We start from the raw sequence: 12,183 nt of genomic DNA, 5'->3' as shown, positions 1-12,183 counted from the left end.
AATGTGTTCTTTTACTACATATCAAAAAGTATCAGATATAAGAAATAAAGGTTTGTATATTTGCAAAGATAAGCGTGCTTTATGGTTTATTTTTTTAATCAGCTTGACTCTTTAAAATTTAGTTTGAGCTATGATATCTGTCTTATATACTCTCAACGTATAGCTTCAGTTACCAGTTTTTAACTGAAAATCCCAAATACTCCTAAAAAAGAAGAAGAAGAAGAAGAAGAAGAAGAAGAAGAAGAAGAAGAAGAAGAAGAAGAAGAAGAAGAAATTACCACATCTAAAATACATCTTTGGTCTATGAAAACTGAACTAAATGGACAATTAAGGACTCTAATGAAATCATACCAACATAAGATTCATTCATTTCCACCTTGGCTTTTTTTGGTTTTTTTTGATATAGTTTTTTTCTTAATTCCTTCCTTAATTTAAATAAAGCTTTCTAGTCTCTCTTGCCAGGACATCCATAACAATGCTCCACAGCTATCGATGCTGCAAATATGGACACTTGAAAACATTCTTCACAGAAATTATATTAAGTGTCACCTTATCTACCCAAAAAAAGATGTAATAAAAAGCAAACAGGATGGAACATACTAGTGGCTACATCCTCACTCTCAATACTACTAATAATGTCATTAATTAGAGTTAATAACAAAATCTTGTAGTTACAGGCAGAGCTGATGTAAAGCATCGTCTCCTTAGTAAAAAAAAAAATTATTTTTTATAAAAATCAGGCTATTAAAAAAACATTACCCCACCAGCACCCAGAATAAGGATGAGATGCATTTAAAATTTTTCATTTTGGTCTTCACAGTGGCAAAGGAACTTTTATCAATGTACAAAGTATAAACAAATAAAACTTTGAAGTAAATGACAGAACCCTTGCCACTAGTGGTATGTGACCTTTGGTGGTAGAATAAAATAAGATTTCTCCCTGATCTAAAAAAAGAAAGAAAGAGAGAAAGAGAGAAAGAGAGAAAGAGAGAAAGAGAAAAAGAAAGAAAGAAAGAAAGAAAGAAAGAAAGAAAGAAAGAAAGAAAGAAAGAAAGAGAAAAGAAAGCAAGCACACCTTTAAAAAGAAAATAAAAAATGTTCACCTTAACAAAACTATCCATAATATCTTCTTTTACAAACAAGATTTCTATCCCACTAATTTTTTCAACACTTAACAGTCATGAATCTTAAAATTATACCTGAATATTCTGTGTGTGAGGAAAAAGAGAAAGTCATTTCTCAACTTGTCTGATAAAGAGGCATTATAAGATACCAACTTTTCTGTGTCACCCAGTACAGCTTTATATATTTTCTCTCATGGAAAGCTTAAATGCCAGACACATTTTTAAAAAGGACAAACACAATTGATCTTTTCATCACTACAATCTTCTGAAATAGAGTTGATTGATGATTCCTAGAAACAAAAAAAGTTAGATGTCCTAGTTTTCCCAAATTCTAATGTTTCCCTAGTGATTACCAAGTAAACGATTAATATGCTGAACTTGCTTAGTCTACTTATTTCTCAAAGTTCAAAATCTAGAACTAAAAAATAAGGATGAAACAGCTATGTTTTGTGCCAATAAAGTTAGTAAGTAATCACAGATCACCAACCTGTGAAGAGTCTACAAATGAAGGCATAACCTTTGCAAATTCTTAAAATACAGGAGTAAAATTTCAGACAAAACAAGCAAGCAATAAAAAGCAATGCATGTGGATGTGTTTTCAGAGTCCGAGTGATGTTCAGAAATAAGAACTACAAATGTAATTCATAGAGCTGAAGACAAGAGACTTCAGTGAAACTTTACTTGGGACAGTGGAAACTCAAGTTTTTTCTTTGTACAGCATTACAAATGGCACGTGGAGACTTATCCGTAATATTTATTATGAAGCCTAAATTTTGATCCAATTTGCACTGAACAGTGACATGAAATTATGTCTATGCTTTTGGAAACTTGAGGGGTAAGTTTTAGGAGCTTTCCAAAATAAATTACTTAAAGTACCAAATATATATATATTTTTTTTGGAAGCAACTAGCACCTCTTTACATTGAAAACATTCAGAGTTCATTTCACAAAGTATTTCCTAACCATAACAGTTTAATGAAGCACATACCTTTGCCTTCAACTTGAGAGTAATTAAATGCTTTCTACCAGAAGCATCTTCAGCTTTTAACTTGATGGTACTGAGACAAGTATCCACAAATACAAGTCTGGTGAGTAGAAGGAAATAAAAAATGATCATGCTAGGGAGGGCAAAGTTGGGGGGGGGAGGGGGAGGTAAAGGATGGTAGAATTCAAAATGAAAATATCTGCTGCATTCCTATTAATCCATTACAAAAATTAATCCGAGGAATTTCTGCATGCCAGCCCTTTATGCAGCTATAGATTTACTGCCGTTAATACACCAGCCTGGTGCTTAATGCAGTCATAGATCTCTGGATTATTTACAATGTGTGTCAAGGCTCATGCTGTGGTCAGTGAGCACTATGTTTCGGTTTTCCATCACTGGAACCTTTGGCACACACAGCATGTTGCTGTCAGCTTCTACTTATGTACACATTAAACTTCCTGTCAAACTCTTTGATCCATTTCTGTAGTTTCATACAGTATGAGACTTTTGTGCTTCCTTTATTTGTTTTTCTCTTCAATGAACTTCTCCTTTATTATCAATAATGTTAGTGTACAAAAATCTGGCTGATATTAGTTCATATACTCAATTGATGCTCTAAGGAAAAGGTTATATAAGCACAGGTACAGTCCAATCTGGTAACAATAAATTTTCTTTTTGTGCAATATATAGCTTCTGACATTTAACCTGGACATGCATTCAAGATGACTAATATTTTAAACCCATAGCACAAGCACAATTGTTTCTGGCTTTAAGTTGCTCTAAATGCATGAATTTTCTACAACGGAAACCAATACCCTTTGAAATACATCATTCTGTAAAAATATGGTCCCTTGAGTAGTATAAGCTACTGCCAAAAAGGTTCAAATTTAGCAGTATATTTACTAGTGAACTGGGCATGTGGATATTTTTTGACATTTTTACAATACTATTCTCTTGTAAAGATAAAAAGTAGCCTAAGAGTATTGCACAACTTATCACCCAGACTGATGGTGAGACCCATTAGAGTTCAGAACTAATATTAGCCTCCTCACCTAGGAAGCATTTCTTTTAACATCACTATATGCCATCTAGTCACTAGCCAGATGTAATGGTAAAATGGGTCAATTTCAAGAAATGCTGGACAATAGTTGTGGAACACTGCTTGTAATGAAAAATAGATCTAAGTCTGAAGATCTGGATCCTCAAAAATAGAATAAGAAGTAAAACAAAACAGTCTTTATCAACAGAAGAAATATGTATCCTAAACTATGCAAAGCCTAGGGTCCTAGAAAATAAATGAAAGCAAAATTATTCTAGAAAAAAACTATTTACATTAAAATATTAATGACTTGTAAGTAAAAGAAAATAATGGTTATATATCTGTAAACATCTCCCCAATCCCCTACCCCCGACAGTTTAGAACATGAGACTTCGTCACACGTTTCAAAAGACGACTCTAAGGCTCTGACTCTAAAAACGCTGACACTTCAGATTCAAGACGTTGAGACATGCATTCATAGTCTCTCTAATCAAAACAGAACCAAGGAATTTTAAAAAGTTACAAATAAACAGTTAACAAAAAGAACAAGAAGGAACAAACATTAACAAAACAAATTTCCAACAGCTATTATAAAAATGAAAAGTGGTTAGAAAAGCACTGGGTGACAAAACAGATTAGAACAGGAAGAAAAGAAGGCTCCAGAGGGTAGACAGTGGGCAAAGAAAGGAAAGTTTGTATAATACGGAGAATAGAAAGTATGACTTAAATACAAGATGAAATTAAGAAAAATTTTTTAAAAATGCAAGAAACCAAAAAGGAATGAGGGAATTTTAAGTGAAGTTATAAACAATAAAGCTATGACAAAAACTGTAATTGCTCCACCATCAGTTTTTCAGTGAAAAGCATTTATGTAGTCATTAAAAATTTAGCTGCTTACTAATTATGATTTTTAGAATCCAGCAAGAGACAAAACTAAGAGACTTAATTATAGTTATAGAAACTAATGTAAATATATTTGACCACGGCAATTTAAAAGGAAGAGAGGACAAAACTTGAGAGATAGAAGGAAAAGATATGAGGAAGGAAGATCAGGGACACTAAAATTTGTAATTGCTAATTTGAGAGTAAGAGATACCATCTTTAATTGAAGGGACATGAAAGAAGTTTAAGAAATATTAAAGCTAACAGAGGAATAAAAGAAGAGTGAGGAAGGGAGAGAAAAGGTAGTATGAGAGCCAAATCCTTTTCTACTATAATAATCGGTATGTAATTTCCAAAACTGATAAATCAAGTTATGTTGAATAAGGCACATTATTTAGAAATATGGAAGTTGTGAACATGAACATTTCAGTGAACGTGAACGTTTCAGTGTCTACCTTAAAGACTAAGAGCAGGGATACAAAAATGGTGTGGAGGAAAAAAAAAAAAAGACTGCTGCTCTTTATCATAAGCCCTAAGTAGTTTACAATCATGATAAATATATAGACACAGAGATAACAAGAGGGGTGGGGAGAGAAAAGGAAAGACTAAATCATTAACCAGTACTTTTCACACTGCTGCTCAGCATCAAAATATTAAAAGTTACTGAACATCTATAAAATAAGACAGAAATAAAAGTTCTGGTCTTTATGCAATTACACAAAAAATTATCTTCCCACAAAGTTTAAGACAGAGGAACTACATTAGATATGGCCTTGCTGTCAAAATGATCATAACGTTAATTCTGCTGAACTTTAAGAAGTAATTCAAATAAAGTATCAAAACAATGTTTGTAATTGCAGGTTAATCTCAGCATAGTCATTTAAAATTAAGGATTTTACCCATGCTGATGCCTGTCTACTTTGTATAAGGGACAGGAAGAAACCTTATTCTAAATTATTAACATCTTGGGTACACATTTGCTAAACCAAATTTTAGCAGGGTACATCCGACAGCTAGCAGTCCTTCCAGCTGCACTTGGATGTCAGCATATCACTAAATCTGGCCGATGAACTGTAAGCAGTGATTTGTGCATCTCTTGAATCATTTGTAACAAAACCACGCCTTCTCCTCTCCCTACTCCTCTCATTCTCCCTGCCTGTACACTAGAACTTAAGCCAACATAAGCCAGCAAAGACCATGCAGACAAGAACAACGCTCTTAGAGCAGCTCTGACCAACAGAACCTCTGCTAGGATGGAAGTAGTCTATACCTGCACTGTCCAAAACAGCAGCAACAGCCACATGTAGCTATGAAGAACTTAAAATACATTAAAACTGAATTTTTAATGTAATTTAAATATAAATATCAATAGCCACATATGGCTAATAACTACTGTACTTAACAATGCAGCCAGGGTGGGGCGCCTGGGTGGCTCAGTCGGTTAAGCATCGGACTCTTGATTTTGACTCAGGTCATGACCTCATGGTTCAAGGGTTCAAGCCCCACATCGGGCTCTGTGCTAATGGCACAAAGCCCGCCTGGGATTCTCTCTCCCCGCCCCCCCATCTCTCTCTCTCTCTCTCTCTCTCTCTCACACACACACACACACACACACACACACACACACACACACACACACAATCAATCAATTTAAAACCAAGCAAACAAAAAAATGCACCCAGGGTGGATGGTTGAGAAACAAAGAAACTTGAGTTCCTGGATGACCTTATGGACCAAACAGAGCCACGAACTCCCTCCTGACCAGCTTGCCTACCTCTCAACTGTTAAATGAGAGATGAATAAAATTTTATCTTGTTTGAAAATTGAGAATTTGGTGTTCTCTTTGTTAATTGCACCTTAGCTTGTACCCTTACCAACAGAATGTATTTCTATCCACAATAAGAATAGTATCTTATTATTTGGTGTATGGAAGAGATATTAAGGGAGGGGAAAAAAGTAATAAACTGTTAACAAGTAATATTAAAATCAATTTATCTAAAAAAAAGCCTATTTCAAATGTTCTGCTTTATTGTAAAGTTGGGTATCTCAATTTAGACAATATGGAATAACTGTAGTAGTTTTCACTCATTCAAGTAACATATAAATTCATATAAATAATAAACAGGAAAGTCGTCACTTTTGACAAGCTCACATTTTTGAAAAGTTATAAAATCACATTTAAAATTTATATTTAGAAGTTATTACTTATTTATATTTAGGTGTTCTTACTTAGCTAGGCATAATCCAAAATTGACTAAGAAAGTGTAAACATACAAATATAAAACCTAAAGGAAAAACTCTATTTTTGGCACTTTACTTTGTATTTATCATTTGCTACATTTCTTTACAAGTTACTGCTTACAATAAAATGGCATTAAACTTGACAGTTAAGTTTTTTAAACATTTGAAAAGGACACTAATTCTTAAGCTTACCAGAGGTTTTTGCTATTCACATTAATAGCTGAATGTTATCAATAGAGAAAAACAGAAGAAAATTGCTTTGTAACACTATCCTTAGTTTGACCAACAGCTTAAGTTACATAGTTTTTCTTTAAACATCTAAGATGCATGGGTGCCTGAGTGGCTCAACAGGTTGAGGTTGAGTGTCTGACTCTTGATTTCAGCTCAGGTCATGACCCTAGGGTTGTGGGATCCAGCCCTGTGTCAGGCTCCATGCTGAGCGTGGAGCCTGCTTGGTATTTTCTCTCTCTCTGCCTCTGCCCCTCTACCTTCGTCGCACTCTCCCTGTCTTGCTCTCAAACAAACAAACAAAATTAAAATAATATAAAATAGTTGCATTTATGCAGCAATAACATCAAAAGGCAGGTTACAGACCTTCATATTTTAATAAAGCATCAATTCCATGTTTACCACCACCCTCAAGTTTAAGCATTAACTACTTCAAAAAACCTCCCTGATTGGTGTTTTTTTCTTGTATCTTCTGTATACATCAATCTACCCTGTCCTCCCATGGCTAAATTAATCTCCCTAAGTACTTTTTAAATTGTATCAACCTCTTGCTCAATAACAGTCAAGGAGTCCCCATCACTTGCATATAAACAATCCTTAGGCTAACAGTCAAGACCTTTCAGTCTGGCCCTGATATTAATCCTCTTAAGTCAACAACTGATCTCCAAAGTCCAAAGATGAACAGCACATTTCCAGCAGTACAAACTTGTTTCTACCACTGCCTCCCTTGTAAGGCTCTCTATATTCCTTCCAAGCTTATCCCAATATCCACCTCCTCTAAGAACCTTCCTAGATCATCTGCAGCCCTAAAGGATTTCACCTTTCTCACAACTGTCACACTGTTCCTCTTCGTGTAAATTTTTGCTTCCCAAATAACCTTTTTTTTAAGGAATATGAAAGGGTTTTTTTTAAGTTTGAGAGAGAGAGAGAGAGAGAGAGAGAGAGAGAGAGAGAATGCATGCATAGCAGGGGGGAAGCAAAGAGAGAGGGGAGAGAGAGAATCTCGAGCAGGCTCAGTGCTGTCAGCGAGGAACCCAATGTTGAGCCGAAATCAAGAGCCAGATGCTTAATCCACTAAGCCACCCAAGTGCCCCAGGAATGTGAAAGTTTTAAACTTCTATGCATGTATGTATTATACGACCATGGAGATGCTGCTATCAGACTGGTTCATATTTATTGATTCATATGCAAGTTTTAAACAACTGAACCCATATTGTTTAAATTGTAATATATACTATAAACTTTTTACCAATTTAGAAAAATGCAATTTTTTCACTATTAGATAATTTCCAGTTATTCAGTGATTTGAATATATACGAGGAAAAAGCACTCTAATATATAGGTAATTTAGAATGAGAATCATACTTATTAACATCTATGTTCTTAAGCATTATGCAATGGAAATTATCATTACTGGTTGTAATTAAATCATAATACTAATTAAGAGCTGTAAAACTCCTATGTAGTCTGACACTTTTAGGTGAACTGGTGGCTCAACAACTTTATACCTACTTTACACAAGGCATTATTTGAAATCGAATGACATGTGTTTCTTTTCAATCCTTATTAAGTATTAGTTTCATTTGAAAAACTATGAAAATGTGGCTCAACGAGGTTACATTACTTGCCCAAGTTCACACAGCTGATAAGCCAGAATTAAAGCTCTTGTTAAGACAAAATGAATTCCAATAACTAGACAAGTATCTCCATTTCTCCCAATAAGGTATACAGTTCTTTGAAATGTACTGAGAATTATAGAAAATATCGCCATCAATGGATTAAGTCCATTACCAAAATAAGGTACTTCATTAAAAATCCAACTTAATATATGTCTACAATCTCTTAACAGCACAATAAATTTAATAAAACTCAGCTCTTTTACAAGACAAATTTAAAAGGCTAAATAGTTGGAATTCTACTCACTCTAGTTGACAAAAAACAACCATCAGATCACACTTCCCCCAGTTGGAACTATCTAATCTCTGAATTACCTGGGCCATGTGATTACTAAAACAAACATAAGGTATTTTATCACTAAGACGTGCATTTCTTCCAAATTGAGACACTTCTGAGACTGAAAGAGGCCAGGATAAAAGGATAAAAATCCTAATTTATGTCAACCCACTTATAATGAAAAGTATTCAGTCAGGACATTCTTAATAACAAACAGAAAATCTTGCTAAACCCCAAGGACTCTACTTAATTCTTATCATTTTCATGAGCCATTCTACAAAACAACACAAGCAGAAGTGAATAGAAACCCATCAAAACCTCCTTCTGCATCACTCACCTTTGCAAACTGTGTAACACCTAAAATCACCCATAGCTGCCTTATCATCTTTTTACCCTTTGGACTCCTAGATGTTTTTAGTGAGTAGTTATAGAAGTTGAAACAAATTGAGAAATTATAACAATAGCAATCAAACTTAAGGTCAGTTACTAATTCTCAATGTCATTTCTATAAAAAAGGTATGTGAATATAGAAAAAAAAGATTTCAATCATATTCTAAGTATTTATTTATTTTTCCTATTTTTTTTATAATGTCTGATCCAACAGAACTGACTAGATATGTCAAATATCTAATTTAAAAACACAGCAAGGTCTTCATTACCTTAAAAAAATATTTGTTTTTTATTATCAGATTTTACCATTACCCCAAAAACTCTACACGATTATTATTTAGAGTGTAGGGAAAATACAGACATACTGACATGGTCTGGGAGTCATTAAGATTCTGACAATCCATTCAAATCAATTAGTTGTACAAATCACTATCTGCATCATTTTAAGGGATATTTTACATTAAGAAGCTGGCCACCTGGCCAGCCAGGATCTCAAAAGGTAGCAATTCTAGTATGTGAACAGCCCAATTCAACTCTTGGTGTTAATATTAGGTTTCAGGACCCTCAGAACTATCAGTGTGCCAACTATACCAGACCTAATTTAAGAATCAAATCACAAAATAATATCGATAGATTTTCTTATTCCAGAGAGTGAATAAATACTGACAACATCTTCTTTGGCTTCGGACAATCCATGCAAACAACTTCTCTTCTTGCTAACGCATTCCTCATTTGTAAAGACTATGAAACAAATGATTCAGAAACAGGAGCTATATTCTAATTCAATCATGCACACTAGTCACTATAATTAAACTTTGATCTTTCACAAATCTAAGCAACAGATTTCAAAACTCTCTCTCAGGATGGGTTAATTTTGCATATGGCCAATTTTATCCATGATGAGATAGTCACACACTGAGGATGAAACTAATAAAAACTATCTCTCCAAGTACTTGAGGTAACTTCAATAAAGGCTCCATCTCAGAGCTCCCCCACAGCACAATTCCAGGCAGCATCGTTCACACAGAACGCCTGAGGACTGTTATGCAGCCAGTCTTGGCTACATACGCTCATTTTATATATAAAGTTCAGCATAAAAATATGTATCTTGAAATTTATTCTGAGCATTAACTAAGAATTATGTAAAATGGTTAGCAGTAAGTAGCATATGACAGAAACTTCGAAAGTGGAAGTTCCTGTATATAATAATCTTAGTTCCAGGGGGAGACAAGCATTCATGTTGTAAGCAGTGCTATCATAGAGGTATTCATAACCTTCTTTTTGGCATCCTCTGTTATCCAAGATAGACATTTCTTTTTCTCCCACATCAGAAAAATGTATATAATGCAAAGTAAAAGTAAATACTTTCTATTTGTCCCTAAAAGATATTTATTCCATAAAATATTTTAATACTTGCACTATTTCTCATATACCTTTGTTGCTAATGGCGTTCAAGAAATCTTACAATTATATTCTGTAGTACTTGTCACAGCTATAATTAAGTACTACTGTGATCATCTACTTAAATGCTGACTCTCCCACTAGATTTAAGTTCCTTGAGGAATCCCAAGTCTTGCCTATAGATCTCCACTGCCTTACATTATAGGCATTCAATAGTTAGGTGGGGGGGGGGGGGGGGGGGGAAGAATGATTCAAAAATCTCATATTTGCATTCTCAATTCTTGAACTACTTATTACTGGAGTTCCTCCAAACAGGTCACATCCACTTAAAAAAGGGTTTCCCTTCCCAAGTCCTTCCTACATTCCTAACTATCCTCTAAACACCTAAGATCTTAACATTTAAGCATCTTTAAATAAGTCAACATGATTTTTCTCCATCACCTTAAATCCAAAGAATGATCAGGTCCATGGTGTCAATGCCTCCAGACAAACCTCCATGATTTCAGCCAAATTACTATTAGTTCATCTCAATTCATTACTTGTCTTCTGTCTCTCCCCTCCATCGTTATGCTAAATTTTATTTAAAAGGTCTAGCTTTTCTCAAATCTTATTCATGAATGGCACCTTATCAAATCATGCCTAATCATATGAATAAACATTAGCCAGTCCCCACTAAAACCACCAACAGTACATTTAAAGTTACACGTAGCATCCATTTCTGGCGAAAATGGAGCAGCTTGCCACAGAACTACACTCCCACTGAGAACTACTTAGACCAGCCTGATGCAAGGCAAAAGTAAGTTTGAAGGCAACAAAACTTGAAGAACCAACGTCCTGAAGTAAGAGAAACAACGGAGAGGTAAGCCAATACTGCAGCCATTTATCCCTCGGCTAATTTGCCAACTCGGCACAGGGCAAGAGAAGTAGGATTTGGGTGAAGGGCACAGATAGCTGCCATTAAGTGGCACCAAAACATAAAACAACAAAACCACCTAGCAGCATTTCTGGCCATCTCTTAAGGTTAGAGAAATAAAAATAACAGACATAAAGGGCCAGAATCTAGTGAATGGTAGGGCCAGAGATCTTATCCTAATTTTCAGGCCATTTTTCCATCCAAACTTTTGATAAATCCTTAAACTGCAAGGGATAAGAGGATAAAAGAAAAAAATAAGCAGAAATCCAATGAAAACCAAAGGAGAATAATTAGATCTCTCATAATATAAGAAAAAATTAATTAACATTTCCCACTAGTGGGAAAAAGCCCCAGTGAATATCCCCAGGCTCTCAGTGGGAACTCTTGTATGGCTACCCCTAAAAGCAAAACAAACAAGAGGTAGATGAAGCATTGTCAAAAGCAGACCCCTGACTCCAACTGGGAGGTAAACTGGATTTGTGAAAAGACACATATAAAGGGTGCCTGGGTGATTCAGTCGGTTAAGCATCCGACTTCGGCTCAGATCATGATCTCGTGGTTCATGGGTCCAAGTTCTGCATTGGGCTCTGTGCATAGAGCCTGGAGCCTACTTTGGATTCTGTCTGTCTTTCAAAAATGAGTGGAAAAAAAAAAAAAAAAAAAAAAGACACACATAAGAGTTTAGGATCTACCAAGGAGAAATTCCAATGAACACACCTAGCTCCCGCTGGAAAGTTCTGAAGACTTATAGCTTAGGAGAGAGAGGGGAACAGTACGTACTACAGTGAATCTTACAAAGACTATATAACCCAACCTGAACCAGTTCAGTCTCTAGCAGGATTACAGTAACCTGCCCCCACTCTATTTCTTAGCAAATGAAAAAGTAAACACTTCGTCAAAGAAAATATCCTCATCTAGAGCCTCTCAACTTTTTTATACACAACTTCTAACACTCAGCAAAGATTATCAGGCATAGCACTTAGCCTTAATGAACAAGGGCAAATACTGAAGAACAGCCAGCAACAGT

The 12,183-nt window shown here is 35.0% G+C and overlaps 1 protein-coding gene across 5 annotated transcripts in view; it reads right to left on the bottom strand.

Moving 5' to 3' along the window:
- Positions 1-12,183, bottom strand: part of FANCL (FA complementation group L) — an 84,960-nt gene that overhangs the window by 47,152 nt on the left and 25,625 nt on the right. For 4 of the 5 annotated variants that reach the window (XM_086701057.1, XM_086701058.1, XM_086701059.1 and 1 more), the window contains one exon: positions 2,113-2,209. The exons of the other annotated variant lie outside the window; for it this stretch is intronic. In XM_086701057.1, the coding sequence (XP_086557183.1) occupies positions 2,113-2,209 (97 nt within the window). The remainder of the gene's footprint in view (positions 1-2,112; positions 2,210-12,183) is intronic. 5 annotated transcript variants of the gene reach the window in all.

Source organism: Puma concolor, chromosome A3, assembly GCF_028749965.1.
Source record: "Puma concolor isolate L17-30 chromosome A3, mPumCon1.1.hap2, whole genome shotgun sequence".
NCBI classification, from domain to species: domain Eukaryota; kingdom Metazoa; phylum Chordata; class Mammalia; order Carnivora; family Felidae; genus Puma; species Puma concolor.
Note: the sequence above shows the minus strand (reverse complement) of the source record. Positions and strands in the feature narration are given on the sequence as shown.